At 42.9% G+C, this 22040-nt stretch overlaps 1 protein-coding gene across 1 annotated transcript in view; it reads left to right on the forward strand.

The window, feature by feature from the left end:
• The window catches only part of SCN11A (sodium voltage-gated channel alpha subunit 11), a 130669-nt gene that overhangs the window by 68632 nt on the left and 39997 nt on the right, over window positions 1-22040 (forward strand). Inside the window, exons 9-16 of the mRNA XM_060022322.1 lie at window positions 775-878; window positions 4605-4772; window positions 5543-5606; window positions 13135-13276; window positions 13913-14110; window positions 15043-15216; window positions 17856-17985; window positions 19012-19250. Of these exons, the coding sequence (XP_059878305.1) occupies window positions 775-878; window positions 4605-4772; window positions 5543-5606; window positions 13135-13276; window positions 13913-14110; window positions 15043-15216; window positions 17856-17985; window positions 19012-19250 (1219 nt within the window). The remainder of the gene's footprint in view (window positions 1-774; window positions 879-4604; window positions 4773-5542; window positions 5607-13134; window positions 13277-13912; window positions 14111-15042; window positions 15217-17855; window positions 17986-19011; window positions 19251-22040) is intronic.

The following is a 22040-nucleotide window of genomic DNA, read 5'->3' on the forward strand; positions in this document are numbered from 1 at the left end:
TTACGTTTAATTAAGTTTGTGGTCCATTTTGAGTTAGTTATTGTATATGGCATGAGGTTAGAGTTGAAGTTCTTCCTGAAGGAGAGGGCATCAATTTGGCATCCGAATGATGAGATTCCAAATTCATGAGTCAGCAAAATAAAAAGCAAGAGGGGCAATGGCCCATTGCCAGCACAATAATAATAAACCCAACCTTATTTAATTTGTGCCAGCCATTGTCTTAAGCACTTTGCATATATTTTTCTGTTTAATATTCATGAAAGCCCTTTGAAGTAGTTACTATTAATTTCAGAGTTTTACATTTGAAGGTCAATGGTCAAGTGCTCCTGGTTATTGAGAGATGGTGTAGTATGTGGGCTCTGGAGCCAGACTGCCTAGGTTCCTTCTGGGCTTGGCCACCTGGTGAGACCTTATGGAAGTGTACTGGGGCCTGGAACTTGATAGCAAGTCAATAAATGTTTAAGTTGATTTCTGTTATCCATGGATGTAGCCACAACTGCAGTGACTATTTCAAGGAATCCTCATCTATGTCCAAGTGTAAAGGTTAGCTGAGAGCAGCCTCCTGTGCAATCTGTGGTCCATAGGGTCCATAGCAATAGAGCACTAGTGGTATTGCCAGGTCCTGACACGAAGGTGGGATTGGAAGGGGAGGTTGCAGATTTCATTCTGGTGGACACACACCTCAGGCTGTGCTTACTTGTGACCTTTGTGGAGATGTGCCGGGCAGACGCATGCCTGAACAAGCCTGGACTTTCCTTGTGCTTTGTCTTGTAGGTTTGTGTCATATTCACCATATATCAAGGACAGCAGCATCAGTCTGTCATCCCTGCGTACCTTCCGAGTGTTCAGAGCTTTGAAAGCAATTTCAGTAATTTCAGGTAAGTCACTCTAACTTTCAACACTGGCTCTTAGCGGAAGAGAATAGTTAAAATTTCTCAATATGTCATGTAAACCACAAACTAACAAACTCTGCTTTATTCATTTATTTGATCATTCAACAAATATGTATTGAGCACCTAATATCCACTGTGCTAGCTGCTTGGGATATATCAATGAGCAAACAGACAAAGGTCCCTGCCCTCATGGAGTTTACATTCTAGGTGGGGGGTTGGGAGACAGACTTAAGCAGTAACTATAATAAATAAGTAAATTATATAGCGTGCTGGAAAGTGACATATGCCATGGAAAAATAAAATGGAAAAGTAGGCGATGTGGTGGCTCTTGGAAGTCACGGGGGTTCATGGAAGCAGGTTGCAATTTTAGTGGGGTGGTTAGGATAGGTGTCATTGAGAAGGTGAGATGTGAGCAGATTTGAAGGTGGTGAGGGAGTTTCACAAGCAGATATATGGGAAGGAGTGTTCTGAGCATAGGAAGCAGCCAGTCTACAGACCGAGGACTATAAAACATGTGGGTGGGGCTGGAGCAGACAGAATGAGGGGCCAGGTGGTGGAGGAGGGACCACAGAGGTGAAGGGGAGGCACCTAAGTACCGGGAAGACTTGGGCTTTGCTCTGAGAGAAATGGGAGCCATGCAGGGGCTTTGAGCAGAGGAGTCATGACCTGACCCAGGCTTTAAAAGGATTACTCTGGCTGTTGTGTGGGGAACAGAATGTGCGGGAGCAAAGGTAGAAGCAGGAAGACCAGATAGGAGGCATGTTGGTCACCATGGAAATGTGCTGCTCAGATCTCCTGCTGCAGGGAGTGCAGTTGACTAATGGTCCCAGCTGCCCCCTCTCTGGATTCACCACTGCATTCATGTTCATGCCAAGATCACGCTTTCCCTGCATGTGGGGGCCGCTAGTGCAGGCCCACCCCTGAAAGGTATGGGACTCCTCTATGTGGGACTTTGGCTCAGCGGCTCCTCAGCAACCAGGGTGAGACTGTCTCACAGCAGCACTGCAGTCTGAGGCACTTCCTGTCTATCCTGCTTCCTTCCTGATCTCCTTTCCCAGGTGTCAGCCCTGTGTCACAGTCTGAGGCTCTCTTTGTCCCTCCACTCACTCCCTCCAGATTATTCCTCACAAGCATTTCCCCAGGAAATCTCTTGCAGTCTGGTCTCAAAGTGTCTGCTTCTCAGAGGGCCCAAACTGACACAGGGGGCCACTGCCATAATCCAAGCAAGAGGTGGTGGTGCTCTCAGATCAGGCAGTGGAAGAGGAGTTGGTGAATGCTGGTCAGATTCTGTGTAAATTTGAAGGTGGAAACAAGAGAACTTCCTGACAGGTTGATTGTATACATGATATGAGCAAAAGAAGAGTAAAGGATGAGTCAAGGTTTTTTGTCTGAGGGACTGGAAAGATGGAATCATCACTGAATGAGAAAAGGAAGGCTGTGAGAGAAGCAGGCCTTGGGGGTCAGATTAGGAATCAGCTTTGCATGTGTTCTGTTTGAGATGGCTGTGAGACATCCAAGTCAAAGTACCAAGTAGGCAATGAGATATGTGAGGCTGGAGTTCCAGGGCTGCAGATATCATTTTGGAGATTATGAGCCTGTAGATGATATTTAGAGCCATGGAATCTGATGAGATTACCAAGAAAATGAGCATAGATGGAAAGTAGAAGAGGACCAAGGACTGAGTCCCAGGCACTGTAGACCTTAAAGGGGAGGGGAGAGAGGAGAAACCAGCAAAGGAGATGAGCAAGAGCCACCAGTAAAGGAGGAAAGAGCAAAAGTGGTCTCTTGGAAGCCAGGCAAGGAAGGAGCTCAGTGGATCAGGATGAAGCCAAGGACGGGGTTGTAAATATGAATTCCAGTTTATCAGAAATGAGGTTATTATGGCACAGTCTTCTCCTTCCCCTTTCCTCTCTTTCCTTTACAAAAAAAAACTTTATTAAAAAATATTCTCCCTCTGGACTCCTTCCTTCTCCCCTTCTTCTTCCCTTCTTCTTCTAGTCTCTTCTATCAAAACTCCAGGCAATTTGGATGTTTTTCATACAGAGGCAGTGGTTATTTTTGGAAACTCCAGAAGAACAACTGCATAGTGATAAAGCAACTGGCAGTCAGAGGACACTTTACGTAGAACATGTCTCTCTTTCTCTTCCTCTTTTGCAAGGTGGACCTTGGTTTCCCAGGTAGATTAAGGGGCTTTCTGCCTGAGCTGAGTCCCTCATACTTCGCGTGGGTAAAATATACATTCAGGGAGACACTTAGCAGCTTTCATGTTCCCTTCCTCGTCTCTAAGCAGGTGAACATACTCTCCATTTTGACTCATGAAACGCATGAGATCCCTGGATGCTTTTTGGAAGGAAGAGTATGAGATACAATCTTTTATGGGACTATGTAAAAATAATTCAGGAATCACAGCTATCTTTCATCCAAATCATCTTGCTTTGGAGAAGACTCGAGCCTCTTGTTAACAGATGAAAAATCAGGCGTAGATGAGGTTACACTATTTTCGTGTTTGGTGCTCCTGACCATGCAGGGGAAACGTGATCTTGGTGTGAACATAAGTGCACTGGTGAATCCAGTGGATGTCCCAGCTTGGCCTGAAGTCTCCTCCTCATGTGGCATCACCCTTGGTGGAAGGTCATCTGCTGTGGGCTTGGCCTCCCATCAGATGCTACTTTGTGTTCTCAAGTCTGCCATTCATGGTTTATGCTGATCAACCAAAACTTTGTCACTTAGTGTCATCCCACACATTACCGATGCCATCTGCTGGTTTCTCTCTCCAGCTGTGTTGAGAGCAGAGCCTGTGACTCAGTGTTGTGCTGGGACTGACTTGTTCCAACTCCCCAGCAGACTGTGCACATCTTTTTCCAACTCTGCATCCAGGGACGTCATGTTGGTAGCTTGAAAACAGCTGGGGGAGAAGGGTGTATGGAGGGAGAAGAGGGATCTACGCTCTGGAATTCAGCAAACAAGGACATCTGTAAATGCTGCAAATGAAGACTTTCTCTGTCTCCCCTCCCCGCAAGAGCTGATTTTAAACATTTACCAACAGACTGCAAGACTATGTCCTTTTTATTTTGTAACTTTGGCAGCCTGACAGTGTACCATGGACATAGTATGTGCTTGGTAAATATATTTCTTGAATGAATTTTTAAAAACCCTTATAATAAGTAGTAATCTGAGTTTCTTTTCCTAAGACATCCTTATTATTTGGGTCCAGACAAAGCTCCTTCTTCCAGCTCCCTGATCCCCCAATTTAGCTATATCTCATGGCACCTCGTGTACCTTATAGTAGGTAGTAGCTACCAAATGTTAAATACAGCTCTGCTCCTTCTCTCAGGAGGCCTCACTTTGGCCTTAATGCTGCCTGTGACCCCCAGCCGTGGAGGTGCCTGCACAACTGTCATCAAGTTATGTCTTGTGTCTCTGTGGCATGTTTCTGCTCAAAGTCTTCTCACTTGCCCTTCAGAGCAGCCCTGTGGCATCTGTAGAGCAGGATAAAGAGGCCAAGTCCTAGACCAGTGGACCACTCTGATGACCCATAGCTTCTAAGGCACAGCGTTATGGCCTCAGAATCCTAGGTCAGGCCAGTTTCTGATACCAGCATGCAATCAGACAACTTTTGAGGCCTTGTTGCTCCCTCTCTGTTCCTTGCCTGTGTCTGGTGTGTGTGTGTGTGAGTGGGGGGCTTCTCCCCACATCTGTACTCTTCCTCAGGTCTGAAGGTCATTGTTGGGGCCTTGCTGCGCTCTGTGAAGAGGCTTATCGATGTGATGATCCTGACTCTCTTTTGCCTCAGCATCTTCGCCCTGGTAGGTCAGCAGCTCTTCATGGGAAATCTGAACCAGAAATGTGTGAGGAAAGACTGTGACTCTGACTATAAAGGTAAACACCCCACCTTTCACTCCTTGGTTTGTGCATGGTTAACTTTTATTTATCCCCACTCATATGTCTACTGATCTGCATTATAGAGTGTCTTAGGATCAAGGGATGACTTGTCCTTCTAGGGTTCTCAAGTGGGTAGATGCATTTCTTAGAGAACTGCCTCATTCTTTGGGTATCCATGAAGAAGTAAAATCCTGAAGCCACATCTATAGGAGTGGTGTCACCTTCCATCTCTGCCCACTTCCTTGTCATGTTTTGCAGAAGTCTTCAGAGTGCCTGGCTTTGGCCAAAGGGGACCAGCAACTTCCCACAATGCCTGCCCCCACCCAAGTATTTTCTTCAATGATATTGCTCCTTTTATGTTGCACCCTCTCCACTCTGAGGTCAACCCTATATCAATTTCATGTGTCCTGAATTTTATGTGGCCATACTTTCTCCATGACTGTCCTGGTTTATGAGCTTCTCATGGGCTGACCCTGTGTCCAGCTTCTCCTAGGGGTGGTCTCTGGTTCAGTTCTATGTACTGAGAGGTACTGCTTCCTCCTCTTATTTCTCCTTCCTTCTCCTTTTCCCTCTTTTTCTCTTGCATCTTCCTGAGGGCTTAGGCTCTAGTTCCTCTCTAGATCATTTCATTGAGATCACTTTGATCACTTTGATCATTTTGGAGGATTCTGAACCATCTGTTTCAAGCATAATCTGGCATATTTGCTATTCTTTTTCCTTTCAATGTTGTTTTTTCAAATCTGAATTTATAATTATTTCCTTCTCAGACTATTGCTTTGAAAAGAAAGAGTCCACTGAATTCAGAATATGTGGCACATGGATGGAGAGCGGGTAAGATGTTTATACTCTTCATTCTATCTTTTTGAAGTGATGTGGCAGACAGTCTTTATCTAATGACTTGTAGAAGCAGTGGTGGTAGTTCTCAAACACTACTATTTCATGTGTCTAAGAAAGTTTATTTTATTTGGTTTTTTAAACATATTTATTTATTTGGTTGTGCTGGGTCTTAGTTGCAGCAGGCGGGCTCCTTAGTTGCGGCTCTCCAGCTCGTTAGTCACAGCACGTGGGCTCCTTAGTTGTGGCATGCAAAATCTTAGTTGCGGCATGCATGTGGGATTGGTTCCCCGACCAGAGAATGAACCCGAGGCCCCTGCACTGGGAGCACAGAGTTTTATCCACTGCGCCACCAGAGAAGACCCTCTAAGCAGGTTTAGATGTGCATTACTAAATTAAAAATTATTTCCAAGTGTTTAAAGCAGTTCTCTCTCCTAAATTATATTGAATTTGTATCTGATGAGAAACCTACTGAAAACATAGGGGTATTTTGACATTATGGAGCGCATATTCAAGGCCATCAAAGGTAAGAAAGGATGTTGTGACTGAAAGCCCCATCTAGACCTATTTCCTGTTCAATGACATGGCCCTGATGGAAGACATCTCAGCACACGTCTTCTGTTTGTTGATCTGTGACCCCCACTGCCTCTAATTGCACACATTGTTGTATGTGTGTTCATACACATTCACTTCAACAGTTAGCCCTCTGACCCTTTGGGGATACTGTTCCTTCTTCCAGGATATTAGTACTCTCTGTGGTGAGAGATTCATTCAGTGAAGGTTTATTGAGTGTATTTCAAATTAAGATAATATGCTAGGCACTTTGATGAAATAGATGACATTTATCTCTCAATAACAAATAGGTATCAAGGGCCAACATTGTGCCAAGCTCTGTGTTAGGCCCTAGGAATCCAAGTACAAACAAAGGAGTGCTGCCCTCTTGAAATTGACATCTTTCAGGCAACAGAGATGTACAGTAAATTCTTGAAAGTGTGATGAATGTTATAAGAGAGACCTGTAGATACTGAGAGAGATAACAGAGATGTAACCCTGCCTGTAAAATTAAGGAAGTCTTCTCGTGGTGGTCACAGATTCTGATTAGGTCAAACTCACAGACTTATTAGGTTTTAATACAGGGTTTATTGAGCTCTCTAGAATGATCCTCGGCAGGACATACTGCACGTACATTGTTTTCATTCAATGAGGAGCCCAACAGCTGTCACAACAGTGCTTCTTTGATCCATCATCCATGCAGGGCAGGTATGGTTACTATAAGCAAAATCCAAGGTGGGGTGGGCCATCTAAACATACAGATGCAGAAGCCTTGGTTTCCAACTGTGTGCCAGTCACAACTCTCTCAGTCTAGGTGTAGTCTCAAAGCTCAGGAGTTTTACAGTAAGCGAACTCCTAGTACATGACCTTCGACACTGATCATAACGTGGTAGTTTCCAAGGAGATGGCAGATCTGAGGTCACCTTCCCAGACAGGCCTCTGTTCAGGGCCCAGGCTTGGTTTTCAGCCTTTACTCACTGCCTCCTCTGAGGACTGACTGAGTGGTGACTACAACATGGGTCTGAAGCATGAGTGGGAAGTTCTGGTGGATGAGAAGATAGAGCAAACGATTCCTGATGGTACAAATAGCAAGGATGAAAGCCTCAGGACATGAGGACATGCGGGGATAGTAAGAAGCCCAGAAGCTTGTTAGGCAGAGGGGCAGGAGACAGGAGCCAACCATGCAGGACCTGGTAGCCCATCACTGCTGAGGATTTTGACTTCAATCACAAAGGAAACAAGACCTGATCAGATTAGATACTTTTAAAACTCACTTTTGTCTGCTACATGGAGAATGGATGGATAGAGTAGATGAAGCAGCCACTTAGGAGGCTATGTTAATACAGATGAGAGTCACGAAGCTGTTCAGTGGAGATGAAGAGAAATGGATGGATGAATCCCAAAGACGTTTAGGAGACAGAAAGAACAAGACTTGTGGATTGAAGAGGGGTGTTGGCATCTGTGCAAATGCACGTGTAGGATAGTGGTGAGAAGTGCAAAGGGGAGAATAGAAAAAATCAATATAGAATTAAAAGATAAAGCAATGAAAGAGACAGAAAATATGAGAATAAATATCAATCCAGAAGTTTCAGCTTTTGACTAAGTAGGAATTCCAGAAATAGAGCACAGAAAAAGCAAAAGGGAGGAAATTAGCAAAGATAATACAGAGAATTTCTCTGGGATTAAAGATGCAAATACCTCAGTGGCCCATAAAGTAGCCAACACAATGAATGAAAAAGGACCATGTCAGGTGCATTATCATGGCGTTTCAGAACGTTTGGGGAAAAAGATCTGAAAACCAAAGAGAAAAAGGTTACCCACAAAGGAACAGTATCAGAATCCTCAACAACAGCATAGGGTCAATAGCTGAGCAGTGATTTTATGTTTCTGAAGAAAAACTATGTTCAACCCCAAATTCTATTTCTGGTCAAACTGTAACTCTACTGTGAAGGCAGAGTAAAGATATACCCATATGTGCAAAGATCACCCAGTCTTCCTAAAAAGCTACTTGAGGCTTGGTCCAGAAAAATGAGGGAGTAAAACTTAGAAAGAGCAATACAAAAGAGCCAAGAAAAAATGTATCTGACGCAGGAGACCCAATGACACAGGCCATGATATTTTCCATGAAGAATGATATAAGTAGTGGTGAGGTAGGGTGGGATGTTGGAAAACCCTTATCTACCACAGCAGAAAGCTAGTCAACAAAGACTAAAACTGATAAATCAAATACCAGGATAAGCATTTTAAAAAATTATAGGATAGTTGAATCTCAATATCATATTAGTTTCAGGTATACAATATGGTGATTCAATATTTTCATAAGTTATACTCTAAAGTTACTGTAAAATATTGGCTATATTCCTGTGCTGTGTAATATATCCTTGTAGCCTATTTATTTATTTATTTATTTATTATTTTTTGTGGTACGCGGGTCTCTCACTGTTGTGGCCTCTCCCGTTGCGGAGCACAGGCTCCGGATGCGCAGACTCATTGGCCATGGCTCACGGGCCCAGCCGCTCCACGGCACGTGGGATCCTCCCGGACCGGGCCACGAACCCGCGTCCACTGCATTGGCAGGCGGACTCTCAACCACTGCGCCACCAGGGAAGTCCCCTATTTATTTTATACATAGTAGTTTGTACCTCTTAATCCCCTACCTCTATTTTGCCCCTCCCCCCTTCCCTACTGGAAACCACTAGTTTATTCTCTATATATTTAATTCTGTTTCTGTTTTGTTATATTCATTTGTTTCATTTTTTAGATTCCATGCATAAGTGATAACATTCAGTATATGTCTTTCTCTGTTTGACTTATTTCACTAAGCATAACCCCCTCTAGGTCCATCCACATTGTTGCAAATGGCAAAATTTCATTCTTTTTTATGGCTGAGTTATAGTCCATTGTATGTATATACAGCACATCTTTTCTATTTTTTATATAGGAGTATAGTTTATTCACAATGTTGTGTTAGTTTCAGGTGTAAAGCAAAGTGATTTAGTTATACATATTCATACATCTAATCTTTTTCAGTTTCTTTTCCCATATAGGTTATTAAAGAGTATTGAGTATAGTTCCCTGTGCTCTACAGTAGGTCCTTTTTGAATATCTATTTTATGTACGGTAGTGTGTATATGTTAATCCCAACCTCCTAACTTATCCCTCCCCTGCCACCTTTTCCCCTTTGGTAGCCATGTTTGTTTTCTAAGTCTGTGAGTCTGTTTCTGTTTTGTAAATAAGTTCATTTGTATCATTTTTTTAGATTCCACATAAGTGATATCATACGATATTTGTCTTACTCTGTCTGACTTATTTCACTTAGTATGATAATCTCTAGGTCCATCCATGTTGCTGCAAATGACATTATTTCATTCTTTTTTATACCACATCTTTTTTATCCATTCATCTGTTGGTGGACACTTTGGTTGCGTCCATATCTTGGCTATTGTTAATAATGCTTCTATGAACATTAGGGTGCATGTATCTTTTTGAATAGTGTTTTCATTTTCTTCAGCTATATACCCAGCAGTGGAATTGCTGGATCATATGGTAATTCTTTTTTTTTTTTTTTTTTTTTTTTTGTGATACGTGGGCCTCTCACTGTTGTGGCCTCTCCTGTTGCGGAGCGCTCCAGATGCGCAGGCTCAGCGGCCATGTCTCACGGGCCCAGCCGCTCTGCGGCATGTGGGATCTTCCCAGACCGGGGCATGAACCTGTGTCCCCTGCATCGGCAAGCGGACTCTCAACCACTGCGCCCCCAGGGAAGCCCTATTTTTAATTTTTTGAGGAACCCCATATTGTTTTCCACAGTGGCTGCACTAATTTACATTCCCACCAACAGAGTACGAGTCTTCCTTTTTCTCCACATTCCTGCCAACATTTGTTATTTGTAGACTTTTTGATCGTAGCCATTCTGACAGGTTTGAGGTCGTATCTCATTGTGGTTTTGATTTGCATTTCTCTAACAGCGTTGTTCTGCATCTTTCCATGTGCCCGTTAGCCATCTGTATGTCTTCTTTGAAAAATGTCTATTCAGGTCTTCTGCCATTTTTTAATCAGGTTGTTTGTTTTTTTTTGATAGAGTTGTGTGAGCTGTTTATATATTTTGGATATTAACCCCTTATCGGTCATATCATTTGCAAATATTTTCACTCATCTAGTAGGTTGTCTTTTCATTTTGTCAGTGATTTTCTTTGCTGTGCAAAACTTTTTAAGATTAATTAGTTTGTTTATTTTTGCTTTTGCTTCCTATGCCTTAGAAGAAAGATCAAAAAAATATTGCTATGATTTATGTCAAAGAGTGTTCTGCCTATGTTTTCTTCTAGGAGTTTTATGGTTTCTGGTCTTACATTTAGGTCTTTAATCTGTTTTGAGTTTAATTTTGTATATGGTTTGAGAAAATGTTTTAATTTCATTCTTTTCCATGTAGCTGTCCAGTTTTCCCATCACATTTATTGAAGAGGCTGTCCTTTTCCCATTGTATATTCTTTCCTCCTTTATTGTAGATTAATTGACCATACGTACGTGAGTTTATTTCTGAGCTCTATATTCTATTCCATTGATCTGTGTCTATTTTTGTGCCAGTACCATGCTGTTTTGGTTACTGTAGCTTTGTAGTGTAGTCTGAAGTCAGGGAACATGATATTCCCAGCTTTGTTCTTTTTTCTCAAGATTGCTTTTGCTCTTCAGGGTCTTTTGTGCTTCCATATAAATTTTAGGATTATTTGTTCTAGTTCTATGAAAAATGTCATGGTTATTTTGATAGGGATTGCATTAAATCTGCAGATTGCTTTGTGGTAGGATGGACATTTTAACAACATTAATTCTTCCAATCCATGAACACAGTATATCTTTCCATTTCTTTATATCATTTTCAGTTTCCTTCATCAGTGTTTTATAGTTTTCAGAGTATAGGTCTTTTACCTCCTTGGTTAAGTTTATTCCTAGGTATTTTATTCTTTTTAATGTAATTTTAAATGGGATTGTCTTCTTGCTTTCTCTTTCTGATAGTTTATTATTAGTATATAAAAAGCAACAGATTTCTGAATATTAATCTTGTATCCTGAAATTTTACTGAATGCATTTATTAGCTCAAATAGTTTTTTTGATGGAGACTTTAGTTTTCTATCTATAGTATCATGTCATTTGCAAATAGTGATAGTTTTACTTCTTCCCTTCCAATTTGGATGACTTTTGTTTTTTTTTCTTGGCTGATTGCTGTGGCTAAGACTTCCAATGCTATGTTAAATAGAAGTGGTGAGAGTGGGCATCCACCTTATTCCTGAGATTAAGCAAGCGTGTGCATATGTTCTTCATGAGCAGAGTCTCAGTTTGTTACAGCCCTCCTGTAAGTCCCACTGGTTTTCAAACCAGCTAAGGGGACTTGTCTTCCTGGTGTTGGACCCCAGGGCTGGGGTGCCCAATATATGATTCAAACCCCTCACTCCCCAGGGAGGATCTCCAAGCCCATGATATCCCTCTCTTCTGTGCCCCTAACTAAGGAGTCCCAACCTGATTGCTTCTCCTTCCTTCCTTTCTGACTCAGTGTGGATCTTTCTTTACAGTCTTGTGTCCAGTTTACCACCAGTGTCCAGTTTGTTTTCATTGAGAATTGCTCCACATGTAGATGTATTTTTTAATATAAATTTATTTATTTATTTCTGGCTGCATTGGGTCTTTGTTGCTGTGCGCGGGCTTTCTCTAGTTGTGGTGCATGGGCTTCTCATTTCAGTGGCTTCTCTTGTTGTGGAGCATGGGCTCTAGGCGTGTGGGCTTCAGTAGTTGTGGCACTCAGGCTCAGTAGTTGTGGCTCACGGGCTCTAGAGCGCAGGCTCAGTAGTTGTGGCGCATGGGCTTAGCTGCTCCATGGCATGTGGGATCTTCCTGGACCAGGGTTCGAACCCGTGTCCCCTGCATTGGCAGGCCGATTCTTAACCACTGCGCTACCAGGGAAGTCCCATGTAGATGTATTTTTGGTGTATTCATTGGGGGAGGTGAGCTCAGCATCCTCCTACTCTGCCACCTTGATCTTCTCCCAGTAAAAGCACTATATTTAGAGATAACAGACCTAAAAGAGCTAAAAGTTGTTGAATTTGGGGTGTATAAATGACAGATGAAGAATGATGGAATGGTTTTCATTACAAGCCTTTTGGTGCCATGTGACTTTTTTTAAACCACATGCATGTGCTACTTTGATAAAAATACTATGTTTATTACAAATTAAGAAAGTACATACTCATAGTATATTCGATAGATGCACTCAATGATGTGTTTTTGGTGATGTGGACAAAGACCTATATGCAAGATATCTACTGTTTTTAAAGTAAAACCCAAATGTTTGCAAGAATAGAGGACTGATAACAATTGATATCTAAATATTTAGCATTAGCAAAGCACTTATATAAATCCCAGAACTGTAGGACATGAAAAGAAATGAGATATTTCCTTGTATGCTGGTGGAAAAGACCTCCAATCAATACCATTCCATGAAAAAAGCAAAGTGCAAGAGAGTGTTCAAAGAATGCTCCCATCCATATATTATAGAAAATGTATATTGATAATATGTGCTTTTATATTCATAGAGGACTTCTGGAAATTTACTAAAGTAACTGTTAAACTGTGCCTCTAGGAAGTGGGGCTGAGTGGGGAGAGAGGGAGACATCATATTCATTGTATGTCCTTTTTTTACTGTAAAGTGTTCACTATGTCACTGCACTTAATTTTTCAATGAAAAAATGCCGGTATGAACTTCCTAATCAATCCATTTGAGAAAAGTCTATGAGTGCCCATGTTTAGATATAGAATGGGAGGCTTGGAAGGTGGAGGATGGCCAACTCTATAAATATTCTCTTCACCTAGGACTTTTGAGTGTGAGCCCATGGTTCTTGGAAGAATCAGTGCCCTGGGCAGGGTGTCGAGGGGAGGTGGGCTGCAGGATATGTAATTCTTTCTCTGTTCCTTTGTTTCCAATATCTAGGGCTTGTTCTGAACAATTTGAATGCAAACATACCAATAAAAATCCTGACTATAATTACACGAATTTTGACAGCTTTGGCTGGTCTTTTCTTGCCGTGTTCCGGCTTATGACCCAAGATTCCTGGGAGAAGCTTTATCAACAGGTTATCTATTTATTCATTCTCTCTCTTTATTTCCCTCTCTCTCTCTCCCCCTCTCTTCCCTGCCCCTCTGCCTCCTTCCCTCCTCTCTCCCTTTCCATCACTTATCTATCTCTTCATCATTTATTTATAACCTACCATCTCTCCTTCACCTTTGTCATCTATTTCTTATCCTTAACAGTTGTACTGTTAAATTGTATTTTAGAAATTCTATTAGAAACATCAAAAAAAGACTATAAATGTGATATTTGGAAGAAGAGTACAAAAAAACTCCTCTTCCTAGAAATATCACCCCTCTCCAGATTCCCCACTGACTGAAGTTCCACCACTAGTGCTTCAGCTTTCATGCAGCATTGCTCTCTCTCTTGCCTTTTTAATTTAAAAAATGCAAATACCCTTGAGAAAGTCACAGTAAAGTCACTCTGACTTCTGTGTGAATGTACAGATGGCATTTCCTTGCTGAGAGATAGGGCATCAGGAGCTCTAGGTGATGGGGGAGGCAGTAGATGATGCTGCAGGTAGCTGAGCCAACCAGGGCTGGGGAGAGACCAATTGCTACAGTGTAATCTCCACTCGAGGTCAAGTCACCCCTCTGCGGAGGAAGGATTCAGATGCCAGCATGTGCTGTGTCCCTTGCAGACTTTGCGCACCTCAGGGCTCTACTCAGTCTTCTTCTTTGTGGTGGTCATCTTCCTGGGCTCTTTCTACTTGATTAACTTAACCCTGGCTGTTGTCACCATGGCTTACGAGGAACAGAACAAGAATGTAGCTGCTGAGACAGAAGCCAAGGAGAAGATGTTCCAGGAAGCCCAGCAGCGGTTAAAGGAGGAGAAGGAGGTAGGGTCACGTGGTGTGAGACAGTGGGGTCTGCTTGGGAGGACCCCAGAGGCCGTGGGGTCTGACACTCAAGGTTTCTGTATAAGGCCTAGTCTCAGTGCTTTCCTAACTGGTGCTTTTCTGAGAATTTTTAAGCCCTTTGCAGCTGGCTCTGCTACAGTCTCCCACTAAGATGTCCAGGCGCAGGGCTCTTGAGGAAGGGAACCCTTGGTTTTGATGAACGTTGACCTTCTGAAACCTGAACCTTCAAAGATAGATCCCAAATTGCTGGCTAGAGGATAAAATGTATGTGTATGTAAATTAAGGCTCTGCTCCAGGCTTTCTTGTGGGAAGCTGGAGATGTTTGTGTCCAGGGACTTTGCTTGCGAGAGTTTGGAAAATCAATCATGGTGGCTGTAGAGATGACAGTCATGATCCTTTCTTATAATCCTTGTTATATTTACAGACCATTCTTATTGTTTCCGTGACATCTTTACATTTTTTCAGCTCTAAGATTCTAAGATTCGATTCTAAGATTTCAGAGCAGGGCCATGTTTTATGCTTTTTCTCATCCTCCACAGAGATTTGTCAGGAGGAAGCCCATCTTAAGTGCTTGATGTCTGCAGCGTTAAGCGCAAACATTTACTGAATGCTTAGCACATACAGGGCACTGTGCTAAGGGTTAGTGACACGGAGGTATCTAAGAGTTAACCCTGCCTTCGAGGGCTGCAATCTCGTGGACAAACAGGACATGTTCCCCACATAAACAATGACAAAGCTAGCATCCCACATAAACAATGACAAAGCTAGCATATTACAGTTGGGCAATGAGCAATCAAAATGGTCCAGTGCTACCAGAAGAGAGGAGAGAATGCTTACTGAGGTCGAAGTCATTTACAGTGTTCTGTGGGGAGTGTGATCTGTTCATTAATTGCTTTTTTTCACTCTCTAAGGCTCTGGTTGCCATGGGTATTGACAGAAGTTCACTTAATTGCCTTGAAGCATCATCTTTTTCCCTGAAGAAGAGAAAGCTATTTGGTAATAAGAAAAGAAAATCCTTCTTTTTGAGAAAGTCTGGGAAAGACCAGGTTCCAGGATTAGATTCTGATGAAGATTCTTCAAAAAAGGCAAGTTTGGGCCAAGGGATTGATGATACTTTGGCACTCTTCAGGGGGACAGGTCAAGTTGTCAATATAATCGAAAGGACTCATTCATTCACTCAATCATTTATCCATTCATCCATTTGCACATACTTCCCTGCATCCATGTGTCTATTCAATTATCCATTTATTTACAGATGTCTATTTAAAATGTTGACAGTGTTTATTTGGCACTGGCGTAGGCACTGGGGATACGTGGGATATATAACACAGGCAAGTAATGATGACGGCACACTGACAAAGAGGCAGTTACTGTTCAGTGTGATGACCGACATGATGATCACTGAGGGAGAGCAGAGCAGGAGCATCGTCTTAGGGGCAATGTTTGTTCCCTGCAAGGCAAACCCTGAGACGTTAGAGTGCAAGTAGATTATTTGGGAAGTGATCTCAGGAAGCACTAAGAGGGGAGGGGAGAAGTGATACATGGAAGAGAAGGTGGCCAATTAGTGTGCATTATTAAGCCAGTTTAATCTCCCTGGAGTGAGGGCACTAGAGTATTTATACATCAGCTTTCGTCCATCATTGGTTCAAGACTTCTGTGGTCAGGAAACAATAATTTTTCTGTATTTCTGACGTGCTATGTGTTAGGGCAAAAGTGTTTGGGTTGCCAAAGGAAGCCTGAGAACATATGGATGGGGCCAACAATAGTGTCTGCTTCAGACAACCAACCCCAGACTTGGTGGGGGCTGGGAAAAGAGCAGTGGATCAGAAAAGAGTTCCCAGAGGAAGCAGTGTGTAAGCTGAAAGGATGAATTAACCGGGTAAAAGGAAGAATGAAGCACTACACATAGAGAGAACAGCACACGCATAGGCCTGGAAACAAAGGAGAGCAGAACATGACCCAGTAGAAAATGTGCAAGCGTGTGTGCGCATGCGTGTGTGTGTGTGAGATGAGGTGGGGGGGTGGCAAGAGGCTTTAGTGGTAAGATACGGACCATAATAAAAAGCCTTGAAGCCAAGCTAAGGAGTTCATTCTTTACACTGAGAGCAAGTGGTAAGCAGTATGGAAAGGTTTTAAGCAGAAGAGTGATATGACTAGATTTACATTGTGGAAATCCTGGATGCATTGAAGAGAGGGGATTGGAGGAGTGCGAGACTGGAGGCAACCAATTAAGAAGTTGTTGCAGTGATCCAAGTAAGAGGTGACAATGGCTTAAACTATGGTTAGGGCAGTGAAGATAAAGAGAGATGAACAGGTTACAGTGATCTGCAGAGGAAAAGATTTGGCAATTGACTAGATGTAGAGGGTGGGGTTTATGGCTTGGGTAGCCGACTTGTTGGTGGGTAATCTACTGAGATGGGCAAAGAGCATGTTCTGGGGGCGAGGAAGATAGCAAGCTAAGTTTTGCATGTGCCAATTTTGAGGTGCCTATGGGGCATTCAAGTCAGGCTATTGAGTAGGCAGCAGGATATGCAGAAAAGAAGCTATGGGAGGATGTACTGTAGAAAAAGAAAGCTTATTCTTATCATTTAAGGTGGGGGATGTTTGAACATGTTTTAATTCTGGAGAAGAGAAGTCAAAAGAGAGGAAGACGTTGGTGATACAGGCCAGGGAATAATGGCTAGAGCCTCTTTACTGAGGTAGGGGGAGGATGAAGCAGGCAGGAGGTGGGTGTGTGTGCTTGAGCCCGGGGTGGGGAAAGGGAGGTCAAGGGCCTTTGTAAAAGTAGATGCACGGACCTCACCCACTGCTCTGAGCAGTTCTCTGATGGAGTGACAGGGCAAGATCTCACGATTTAGAGGCTTCTTTGCTGTCAGATCACAGCATATTCAAGAGACTGCATATATTTTTTAATATTTTGCAAGTTTTTCCTCATTTCACAAAGCAATAGACAAAGACCCAGACACCTAACATAAAGTGTCTTTTCCCTTTAGCTAGAATAGGAAATAGCTATAGAAAGACTACAGGCTCCCTTTAGAATAGCTTTTCAGAAATGGATAGTTCCCTCTGGGGCCATGGTTGGTCAGAACTTTGGGGGAATAAGTAATTACGGATACCTGAGTTTTCTGGCTAGCTGAAGGTTTATGTCCTTTAATCTCTAGATACTTTAGAGTTGTAGATAAGGTGAGAATCAATAAGCTCTTAGACATAGCCTGAGTGCTTGAAGTTTAGTATATGGATTTTGTGATATTTATTTTGACTGTTCTTTTTAGTTACTGACTATTTCAAAATCTATTTAAGCAGCCACTCAAGGCACTTCACTATGTGGCCTCAATCCACCTTTCTAAATTTATACACCACTTCTGCCCCTCGCAAACATTGTTTCTAAATCGCACTTTTTATTGTTTTCATACCCTGAACCATTGCGCATTCGTTTTTGTAAAATATTTTTTGCTCTTTGTTGACAATGAATAAAACACAGCGAAAGAAATGTTTCTATAGGTACAACTCTAGACTCTAGAAATGGGCATACATAAGAAATATGAATGTTCAAACCATATTTCTCTTATCTATTAAATGTGAATTAAGAAAACTGCACCTTTGGCATGCCATGAAGTTGAAGTGAGTTGAGCATCTTCGCTGCATGTGGCATTGAAACAGTTTGTCAAGTTTTGAGGAGAGGTCGCCCCTTCCCTTAGACAGTCCACCATGCCTTCTCTTATAGCCACACCTACTTGAACAAACCAAACGACTGTCCCAGAATCTGTCAGTGGAGCACTGTGATGAGCACAGAGACCCCTTCCAAAGGCAGAGAGCACTGAGCGCTGTGAGCATCCTCACCATCACCATGCACGGTAAGTTCTGTTCCAAGACCAAGGGGGAGCCTAACTTCAAGGATGCCCTTCCCTTCTCCCTCTCTCCAGCCCCCCAGAAGCCCTTTGCAACCCACTGTACTTCCTGCAGAGTGACTCCCCATGCTACTTTGGAGCATGTGAGCAAAATGGCTTGGAAGAAGCAGGCCTTCCTTTTGGGCCCACCCTGAGCTGCCACTTGGGTAGTGGTGGGACCAAGCGCACCAACGGGACTTCTCATTCAGGCCAGGCAGTCACAGGAAGTTTCAGTGACAATGATAGCCAGCCAAAGAAGAGAAGACATAGAAGTTTCCAGGAGGTTACAGTTGTCATTGAAGTTAGAATAGGGATCTGACATGAATAATAGAAGAAGACTTGCGTATGCAGGCTGGAACCATCTGATGGACCTGATTAACAGGAGGCAACAGGGACCAAACTGAGGGGTTCGTGTTCAAGGGCAGGACTCAAGTCCCAGCAAGAATGGGATCAAATGGGTTCTTAGCACTTTTGAGCCTATTGCATCATCTCATGAGGCCTTGAAATTGTGTGGAAATCAGGGTGCAGCTGCCTTCTGGCCTGAATTCAACCAACTGATAGCATGCCTTTTGTTTCAGTGCTTATAGATGCCCCTGACTGAATATCTCCCCTTCCCCTGAGCCCTGGTAGCTTCCTGTGCTCTGGTACAGCCGTCACCATGGTCTTCCTTGAGTGAACATAACTTGGGCTTGTGTCTTTCTCTCTCATGGGTTCATAGCCAGTCAGTGTTGACTTCCCCATCTGTATCTCCCACAGTGTGGCCCTGCTCCCAGATTCTCAATATAAGTATAAAGACTTGAAGTACTTGACTATACCACATGGAAGTTGAGTGTGGGAAACCTTCCTAGCTATGCGTCAGTACCCTTCTTGACTGATCATGTTGTAGCACAGGAGATGCTAGGGAAGAGGGAGGAAGGAATGCACCCAGGCAAAGAACAGCCAGACTGGCTCAGACCTAACTCCTCAAGTGCTCTTTCAATTCTCCTTCTCCAGAACAAGAAAAATCACAGGAACCTTGCCTCCCATGTGGGGAAAACCTGGCATCCAAATACCTCGTGTGGGACTGTAGCCCCCGGTGGCTGTGCATTAAGAAGGCCCTGAGAACCATGATGACTGACCCCTTTACTGAGCTGGCCATCACCATCTGCATCATAATCAACACTCTCTTCTTGGCCATGGAGCATTACCAAATGGACCAGAGTTTTGAGAACATGTTATACACAGGGAATTTGGTAACTCTAGGCTTTTTAAAATATAAAACATATTTCAAACTTTGAATTATAACTCTTTCAAAGTCTAAACATTTTGTGAGTGGCCTAACCTAACGTAGGTCTTTGGTCCTCTTAGGTGGAGTAGAGGGAAAAGATGACAGTTAGGATTTTATTTTTACCCATTTTAGTAATTTTCCATGGGCCCCTGTTCACCCTCTAGTACGTTGAGGTGTTTCTTTAGTCATCTAATGGATGACTAAAGGGTCATTCAGTGGTAAGACAGAAGCAAGGAGACATCTTAAACGGTCAACTATTTTGGATAATCAAGAAAACATTAACCATATCCAGAGATCCATGGTGATGAGTACCATGGTCCCCAGTGATATTGATGACATCATTTGTCACAAAACAGTGTGACTGCCGTTACTAAGTGTTATTTTCCCTGGAAAGGTGAGTCAGAGCATGGAAGCTGTAGGAGGTTCTTTCCCAGGAGTAGGTGTGAGAGGCTTGTGGGGTGGGGTGGGTGTGGGGTTCCAGACTTGAGCTTGCTTCAGTGTGTTTGTTATTGGATGAAGCTACTCTCAGTTAAATTGGGAACATTAAGATAGGGGAGCAGATTTTTCAAGAACTGTTCACTTTAATTAATAGCTCCTGCAGAAGGCCCAAGGGAAAATTAGTTTCCCAAATATCAGAAATAATAAGTAAGTACCTAGTGAATGTTCTACTGTAATTTGCTAATGAGTTAATTAGCTAAAAATCTTACCAGAATGTCTAGCCTTTTCTTCTTACAGTTTTATGTTATTTTTCTAATTTAAAAAGCAATGTATGTTTTTTTTAATTTTAAAAATAAGTAACAATACAAAGAAGGGAAATACAAAGAAGAAACTCATTTCCTATGGTCTTAGTAGCAAAGATGATCATTTTTAGCATTGCAGAGTATTTCCAGGCAGTATGTATGTAGGTAGGTATTTTTAAATTTTCCTTTTTTTTTTTTACTTTGACAAGAACCCACAGTACGTATTGAATCAGGAGTTGGTCCACAGAGATGCTTCCATGCATCAGGTTTAGGATGGTGCAGAACTGTAGACAGGTGCCTGTTACCCTTGGTTCCACATCCCATGCAGGAAGAGTAGGGAACTGCAGTATAAGAGCAGGGTGGATCTCCTTACAGACAGTCTGCATTTAAGTTCTTTTTCCCATACCGCCTTTGGGAAGAAGTGCCCTGTGGGTGTGCATAGGTCAGATTAGATTCCATGTTGCACAATAAAGCTAACACGCACAATACCTTCTAACAGGCTGGCATCTTCTGGGCTCCAGGCCAGGGTGTTTAGCTCTCTCCTGTTGAGGTGTCCCAGAATGGCCTGAGGGTTTAGTTTCACTTGGAGGCAGAATGCTGTGCCCTCAGGGCCACAGTCCCTACCTCGACAGAGTTAGCAGGACCCATCTTTCAGCATCTTCTGGTAGATGGAGTTATTGGATAAATTCCAGAGAATACTCAAAGAACCCAGAGTCATCCCCCTGGACAGAGCTTCCCAATTGCAAAGGTGGTCTGTCCATCACTTCATCTGCTGGTCCAACTGTGGGAAATAGCCAAAGCCCGCCTCTCACATTTCCCACTGACCAGGTATCCTGGATGCTGAGGTGAAGTTGCATTTTACAGTTGGAAGCTGGCAAATTAAGTGACATTCTTCTTCACTCTCTCCAGAGGCAAAAGGAACACAGGGACATTGTTGGTGTCTGAGAACACAGGCAGCAGCTGGACCCTGGATCCTGAAAATTGAAGAGGAACATGCAGAGCTGATTATGTAGCCTGTGCATCTGTTCCATGTGCCCCATTCCCTAGACATGCAAAAAAAGGGGCAGCCACCTCTCCTCTTGTGCCCTCGTGTTGGTGGTGCAGGGAGGCCTTGGAGCCCTGAGCTTGAAAGAACACATTCAGACCTCTCCTGTCTGATGGATGGACCAGGATTAAGCTGGCCTGTGGAGTTCTGTGGACTAGACTTAGAAATGGACTCTCTAGGCGTCAGAATTGCTTGAATCAAGCGAGTACATTGAGCTCCCAAGAAGTCATAACTAGCAATTGAATTGGATTGCAAAACCAATGGTCCCAAAGCATCTAGGGACGCTGTTGGGCTCAGACACCTAAAGCCTGAAGGAGACAGGAGGAGGAAGAGTGGGTCAAAAGGGGATGGAGATCAGTCCAGCACAGTTAACTGGCATGCGCAACACTGCCTGCTTTTAGGCGCTGGTTATGGCACTGGGCAGGAATAGGCAGCAAGGTTTAAAGGGAGAAGATAGGTATAAGCTTTGATTTTTCTTTGCCACCCTTGATTTCTTTTTATTTGCCTATTCTGTGTTTATTTATGCCTATCCTTTTATTTTAACTTGTGTCATTTTATTTTAGGGATGTATTTTATAAATAGTAAGTCATTGAATTATTTATAAAAATAGATCACGTGTTACTTTTTAATAAGGAAATTTAATCATTTAGGGGTTGTTTTTGCTGTTTCCAGAACTAAAGAGGAGAGTCTTATAACACAGCGGTCCCCAACCTTTTTTTTTTTTTTTAAGATGTTGGAGATAGGAGTTTATTAATTAATTTATTTATTTTTGCTGTGTTGGGTCTTCGTTTCTGTGCGAGGGCTTTCTCTAGTTGTGGCAAGCGGGGGCCACTCTTCATCGCAGTGCACGGGCCTCTCACTATCGCGGCCTCTCTTGTTGCTGAGCACAGGCTCCAGACGTGCAGGCTCAGTAGTTGTGGCTCACGGGCCTCGTTGCTCCGCTGCATGTGGGATCCTCCCAGACCAGGGC

This window comes from Delphinus delphis, chromosome 10 (assembly GCF_949987515.2).
Source record: "Delphinus delphis chromosome 10, mDelDel1.2, whole genome shotgun sequence".
Lineage (NCBI taxonomy): Eukaryota > Metazoa > Chordata > Mammalia > Artiodactyla > Delphinidae > Delphinus > Delphinus delphis.